General features: G+C 43.3%; 1 protein-coding gene across 1 annotated transcript; it reads right to left on the bottom strand.

Annotated features, from left to right (window-relative positions):
- Window positions 1-555: 555 nt before the first annotated feature.
- Window positions 556-7,284, bottom strand: LOC138363938 (zinc finger protein 271-like). Its single transcript, XM_069323394.1, has one exon. It carries the CDS (start codon window positions 6,733-6,735, stop codon window positions 5,605-5,607), a length of 1,131 nt encoding a protein of 376 aa, XP_069179495.1. The 5' UTR covers window positions 6,736-7,284; the 3' UTR covers window positions 556-5,604.
- Between the last annotated feature and the right edge of the window lie 317 nt (window positions 7,285-7,601).

The following is a 7,601-nucleotide window of genomic DNA, read 5'->3' as shown; positions in this document are numbered from 1 at the left end:
TAAAGGATCTGGATGTACTCATGTCGGAAGACCTTACCTTTAAAGAACACAATAAAGTAGCCGTCACAACTGCAAGAAAAATGACAGGTTGGATAACAAGACCTTTTCACACTAGAGATGCTATACCGATGATGATACTTTTCAAAACGCTTGTGCTCTCTAGAGTGGAGTACTGCTGCACAATGACAGCCCCTTTCAAAGCTGGAGAAATTGCTGACCTGGAGAGCGTACAGAGATCCTTTACTGCTAGAATCCACTCAGTAAAACATCTAAATTACTGGGACCGACTAAAGAGCCTAAATCTGTACTCCCTTGAGCGCAGGCGGGAGAGATACATAATAATTTACACGTGGAAAATAATTGAGGGGCTGGTCCCAAACCTGCACACAGAAATAACATCACATGAGACCAGGAGGCATGGCAGGATGTGCAGAATACCCCCGTTGAAAAGCAGAGGTGCAACAGGTACTCTGAGAGAGAACTATCAACATCAGAGGCCCGCGACTTGTTCAACACGCTTCCACTACACATAAGGGGCATAACTGGCCGACCCCTCACTGTGTCCAAGAGAGAACTGGATAAGCACCTCCAAAAGATACCTGATCAACCAGGCTGTGACTCATACGTCAGGCTGCGAGCAGCCGCGTCCAACAGCCTGGTTGATCAGTCCAGCAACCAGGAGGCCTGGTCGACGACCGTGCCGCGGGGACACTAAGCCCCGGAAGCACCTCAAGGTAACCTCAAGGTAAGGTAACACACACACTGTTGTGTCCTCCAGGAACTCACTCAATGTCCCAAAATAAACGCGTCGTCTCCGTGTTCTGTCCTCTGCAGGTCCGTGCTCCTCCACAACGTCTTGTAGGGTTGGAGTCGGTCTCCCGGCCGTCGACTTCTCCCAGCTACGGCTAACAACCTACTTCTCGGCTGCAGTCGTCCGGATTCCCAATTAGTTTCTTCATTCACTGCTTCACGGTGGATTGGCCCAGCCGCTACGTCGTCACTGTGAAGCTATCAGACGTCCCAGACGACACTGCCTAGACTTCACCTGCACAGCACCTGACCCTGGAGCACTTGATGCTCAATATTCCGTCAATTCCCTCTTCGGTCCACACATGGAATGAAGGAAGACCTCTCGGCGTACTTGCAGACTACGGGTGACGCGTAAGATCCACGGGATCGGGGTACAACTGTCAAACTGACAGGACCAACCTTCACACATCCGTCCACCTTGACGTTTCGTGTCAGACTGATTCCCTCACGGAGGATCGGCCCAGCCACTACGTCATCACTGTGAAGCTATCAGACGTCCCATACGTCACTGCCTAGACTTCACCTGCACAACACCTGTCCCGGGAGCACTTGTTGCTCAATATTCCATCAATTCCCTCTCTGGTCAAACACATGAACGAAGGAAGACCCCACAGGTGCTGGCAGACCACTGGTGATGCGTAACTCCTCCAGAGATGGGGTAAACTATCCAACTGACAGGACCCCCCCAGCACACGTCCGACCTCCTTGGTGTGCTATCTCAGACTGGTGGCGCCAGAGTGGCGGGATGACCGGACCCCCCCTGCCTTCGTGACATCATATTTGCCACGGGAGGTTTTCATTGGCTCCCTGTGCCACGTCGCTGTCGGTGACCAATCTGGTGTCACTGACGTCACACAGTTTTGGCAACAAAACAGAGGGGCCAGCGCCATATTGGCTCCCTAAAGGGCCTATACCACAGGCCAAAATACTCTTCTTTTACGAATTTCTCGCCAACGCGAGAACATTACACTCCCCCACATATATCAAACTGCTGCCAGTAATGAACAGAACGCTCGGGCAAAGTGGATATGACTCTTACAGCAGGCGTGGGAGAAATATCAGGGGGGGAACGCAGTCACAATATGTGTGTGTGTGTATGTATATGAATGTGTATAAAGTATATATGGAAGCTGATCAGAATTACATTTCACCTTTGTAAATGCACATTACTGCCAAAATGCCAAAACATTCTGGCCAAAGGAGGAGCAAGGTCGGGGCCTAATGCAGCGGAGGCTGCAGAGCCTGGTCTTCCAACATGGACCGACTCAGGGGCTTGGTTGCCAACCCCACGAGCCTGAGAAGGTAAAGGAGAAACAAAATTTAACACGAGGACGAAAAAGAAACATTCATTCACAAATGTGCCCCCACACCTACCATGGAGGCACAGTTAGAGGCAGGACACCCAACAAGAAGCTATTGCTGATCATACCGTGGCCTCCTAGGGCTGTGTCGTGAGTATACGCCCCACAAACGCCACCTTAAGAACCGTCAGTCTGTCGAGATCGTGTTCAGTGATGAAAGGAGGATTGACAATAAAAGGTTCCCCTCGCTCTCGACTTTGGGTACTACAGTTCTACGGGTGCAAGAGTATGCCTCCTCAAGCACCCAGGCGTCAAAATAGAAGAAGTCCAAAGGAATAACCAAAACAAGCAAAAGGTCGGCAGGAAACGACAAGCAGATAGGAGAAGAGAGGGGGAGAAAAACGAAACAGAAGGGAAAGGAAAAGTTGTTCAGCACAATTAGAGAGGATAGCAGCAGGAGCACAAGGCTACAAAAGGGCAGAGGAGTGTCCCAAGGAGCATTACACTCCAGCAGCCGCCCACTAAGCCCCCCTCATGGCATCAATGAGCTGAACAGGGAGGGGGGGGGAGGCAGAAGAGTAAGCAGGACAGCCATAATTGCATTTAGACAGCATGAGAAAGGAATGTAAAGAGAGCAGCATGCGCCTTTCAGCTCCCCAGGAAGTATGGGACAAGACCTTAAGTAAGTTAAGGGCTTTGAAGCATTCAACTCGAAGGTAAGAGATAAGGGGTGATTAAGACAAGCAAATATCAAAGATTAACCCAAAAAGTTTAACAGAATCCTTTATAAAAGAGGATTACTATAAAGAGGACAAAGTGGGGTTGAAGAACGACCTGCTTCCGAGTAAAGGTCATAGCACAAGTCTTAGTTGGAGAGAACTTGAAGCCATGATTGGTGGACCAGGACGACATGGCATCAATCGCAAGTTGAAGCCGCCATTGGAGAAAAGGCGAGTCATCACCTAGACAGCAGAGGGTAAGATCATCAACATAAGAGAAAATGCCAGAGGGATGGGAGGAAAGAAGACCATTGAGGGTTACCAGGAAAATAGTACTGCTCAGAACACAACCTTGAGGTACACCTTCATATTGCTGAAAAGAGGCAGAGGTTCCCTTAGAATCTCATTCTAAGGGAACGACAAGAGAGGAAGATCTTGAGTTAGAGAGGGAGATTGCCATCAAGGCCAAAAGAACAGAGTTGGAACAGAATGTGGTATCTCCAGGTGGTGTCATACGCCTTTTCCAGGTCAAAAAGGACTGCAACCATGAAGATCTTCACAGCAAAGGTAGTACAAACATAGACCTCTAAGTTCAGGAGGACATCAGTCATGCAGCAACACTTGCGAAAGCCAAATTGAGAAGGAGAGAGAGGGGTGATAGCGTTCCAAGAACCATATCAGACAGACACTGACCATACATTTAAAGAGGTTGCAGACACAACTCGTTAAAGCAATGGAGCGAAAGTCTTTAGGGAATGACCACAGAGAACTAGGTTTTCAAATAGGAAGAATAACCGCCTCAAGTCAGTCCTCGGGAACTGAAGACAACTTCCAGACACTGTTATAAACATTCAGTAAATACTGAAATATGTATGGAGGGAGATGTCAAAGTATTACATAATGAATATCATCTGAACCCGCCGCTGTAGAACCACAGAAGGCCAGGGCAGACTGGAGTTCTGAGAGAGAGAGAGGAGCGTTATAGAGAAGATGAAGAGGTGTTTGAAAATTTAAGTGACAAGATTCAAGAAGAGGCTTAAGAGTAAGGAAAGGCGGAAGATGAGAATCGGAGCTAACAGTTGAAAAGTGTGAACCCAGTTCGGTTTTGACCGAGACCGGATCTGCCACAATAGAACCACAGAGGTGAAGAACTGGCAAGACATCTGGAAAAAACTTACCCACTAACTTGCAGATTTCCTCCCAGATCAGGGGCAGAGGGGTGTTAGACATAATAGTGGATATGAAAGATCTCCAACTCTCACTCTTAGTCGTACAGATGGCCCTACGGGCCACCACACTTGACTTCTGGCGCAAAAGCAAAGAATCAGGCGTCCATCAACAACGGTGTTTCTTCCAGGCTGCACGCTTACAGTGGACAGCCTGAGCACAGGCTGCATTCCACCAGGGAACACACTTCTGTGCGCCCCAGGAGGTAGAGCGAGGAACAGAGCTGAGGGCAGCATCAAAAACTGTGTCATGAAAGGAGGAGGGGGGCTATCTTGAGGTTATCTTGAGTTGATTTCGGGGCTTTAGTGTCCCCGCGGCCCGGTCCTTGACCAGGCCTCCACCCCCAGGAAGCAGCCCGTGACAGCTGACTAACTCCCAGGTACCTATTTACTGCTAGGTAACAGGGGCATTCAGGGTGAAAGAAACTTTGCCCATTTGTTTCTGCCTCGTGCGGGAATCGAACCCGCGCCACAGAATTACGAGTCCTGCGCGCTATCCACCAGGCTACGAGGCCCTCAACCGGGGCTCGGGAAAGAGGAAAATCAGAGAGGTCGGAAAGAGTAACACAAAGGTAAAGAGGTTCCAAACAGCCTTGTCAAACTTCCACCTAGGAAAGGAGAGGGGAGGGTGAGAAGAAAAGTGAGAAGGATGGGGAAAAGGTCACTGTTATGTAGGTCATCAAGAACCCCCCAGGTGAAGTCCATATAAAGAGAAGATAAGCAGAAAGATCAATACAGGAAATGGTAGGAATCAACATGAGTGGGTTCACCAGAATTCACTAGTTATAAAGGAAGAGAAGTGAGCGCAAATGGTTCAAGAGGGTGTCCCCGGGTGTTTGTCAGAATATCTCCCCAGAGGGTATGCTGACAGTTAAAATCATCCAAAAGGAGCATAGGCTCTGGTAAAGAGTCCAACAAGTGTTTAGGATCATGAAGAGAAAGCGTAAAATTTGAGGGGAGATAAACGGAACAGACTGCATACCATTTACTCACAAAGATACGGACCACAAATCACTGAAAGGGTGACTGAAAAAGTCGGGGGATGAAGGGAATATCAAGACAGATCAAGAGAGCAGTAGAGTTATGTGCAGTAAAAGCTGGAGGGGAAAAGAGAAAGTAATAACCACGTAAGTTTTATTGTTTTCTTTTGGGAGGGAGTTCTTTGGTTGTTTTACCTCTTCCCCTCACTTCATTACACACACACAAATTACAATAGCGTGATGCTTCAATGAACAAATCCACAAGGGCCGTGACGAGGATTCGAACCTACGTCAGAAGAGGTAGAACGGCCTATTGACATAGCTAGAGTGCATGAGGGAGCTGTGTAAAACCCTGGTTTGTGTCTCGGAGAGACTGCAGGATTCAAGTAAGTTCAGTAAAACTTCTGGTTTCAACTCTTTTTACCATGTCGTAGCTCAGTCGATAAGGAAGCGTCTGGGATGATCTTGGACATAGGTTCAAATCATCGTCACGGTCCTTGTGGATTTGTTCATTGATGCATCACGCTATTGTGATTTCTGTGTGTTTTTTACAATATTCAAATGACTCTTATGCTGTATGAATCCTAATGTGCTTTATTAGATTTGATTTGTGTGAAAAGTCTTTTTGACATTCTGAACAGTGATATGGTTTCTCTCCTGTATGAATCCTCATGTGTGTTATTAGAGATGATTTAAGTGAAAAGTCTTTTTGACATACTGAACAGTGATATGGTTTCTCTCCTGTATGAATCCTCATGTGTGTTATTAGAGATAATTTGTGTGAAAAGTCTTTTTGACATTCTGAACAGTGATATGGTTTCTCTCCTGTATGAATCCTCATGTGTGTTATTAGATTTGATTTAAGTGAAAAGTCTTTTTGACATACTGAACAGTGATATGGTTTATCTCCTGTATGAATCCTCATGTGTGTTATTAGATTTGATTTAAGTGAAAAGTCTTTTTGACATACTGAACAGTGATATGGTTTCTCTCCTGTATGAATCCTCATGTGTGTTATTAGAGATAATTTGTGTGAAAAGTCTTTTTGACACTCTGAACAGTGATATGGCTTTTCTCCTGCATGAATACTCATGTGTGTTATTAGATTTGATTTAAATGAAAAATCTTTTTGACATACTGAACAGTGATATGGTTTCTCTCCTGTATGAATCCTCATGTGTGTTATTAGAGATAATTTGTATGAAAAGTCTTTTTGACATTCTGAACAGTGATATGGTTTCTCTCCTGTATGAATCCTCATGTGTGTTATTAGATTTGATTTTCGTGAAAAGTCTTTTTGACACTCTGAACAGTGATATGCATTCTCTCCTGTATGAATCCTCATGTGTGTTATTAGAGATAATTTTTGTGAAAAGTCTTTTTGACATACTGAACAGTGATATGGTTTCTCTCCTGTATGAATCCTCATGTGTGTTATTATATTTGATTTAAGTGAAAAATCTTTTTGACATTCTGAACAGTGATATGGTTTCTCTCCTGTATGAATCCTCATGTGTATTCTTAGATTTGATTTAAGTGAAAAATCTTTTTGACATACTGAACAGTGATATGGTTTCTCTCCTGTATGAATCCTCATGTGTGTTATTAGATTTGATTTAAATGAAAAATCTTTTTGACACACTGAACAGTGATATGGTTTCTCTCCTGTATGAATCCTTGTGTGTGTGTTATTAGCCATAATTTATTTTTAAAGTCTTTCAGACACATTCTACAGTGATATGACTTTTCTCCTGAACTGTCACTTATATAAATTTTGATATTTTTGAAAGTAGTCAAGACAATGTATTTACTTTTTTTCTCTAAATGTTTTGTATGCTATTATGCGAGATGTTTTCATAATATAATTTTGAACATTCAACACTGATGACATTTTTCTTTTGAATAAATATTTGTACAGTTTTCTTGATTGTATAAACCTTTACAGCTATTTGATCCAAAAAGCAAGTATTATCTAATGAAATATTCTACATTTCATTAGTTAAGTCTTGTAGACAATTATTATTAGTATTTGTCTCCTTTATAAATTGTTGTGTTCTTTATAAATCTTAGTAATATATTTGATATATTTTAAATGCATGAGCTTTTATTTATTACTAAAGCAAATATTTACATAGCAATCAGTATAGAGTAACCAGAATAGAGCACACAGGTTATAGTGTTAACTCTGTTGTCAACAGATGGCACTCAATATCAGATAAGCAATTGGAATAATCTAACTTTTGTAGGAATATAAGTAATTTAATTACTTGTCAAAGACACAAGAGAATGGAAAAAAGTTACAATATGTAAACCACTGGTATTATTCATAAATAGTAAGATAATATTGTGCTTATTATATTATAAAATGTGCTAGACATAAAATATACTCTACAATATTTCCTGTGAATCAGCAAGTGTAAAAGCAAACATACAAATCTACGTCTCCACATGCGTTCACCAGCAGGAAAGTTAGTGTCCGTGTATAACTTTGTAAATATTACAAACAAATCCTGTGGCAATTTTTTTTTTTTAAGATTTAACAAAATGTCTTTGTATAGGAAAATT

Source organism: Procambarus clarkii, chromosome 12 (assembly GCF_040958095.1).
Source record: "Procambarus clarkii isolate CNS0578487 chromosome 12, FALCON_Pclarkii_2.0, whole genome shotgun sequence".
NCBI classification, from domain to species: Eukaryota; Metazoa; Arthropoda; class Malacostraca; order Decapoda; family Cambaridae; genus Procambarus; species Procambarus clarkii.
Note: the sequence above shows the minus strand (reverse complement) of the source record. Positions and strands in the feature narration are given on the sequence as shown.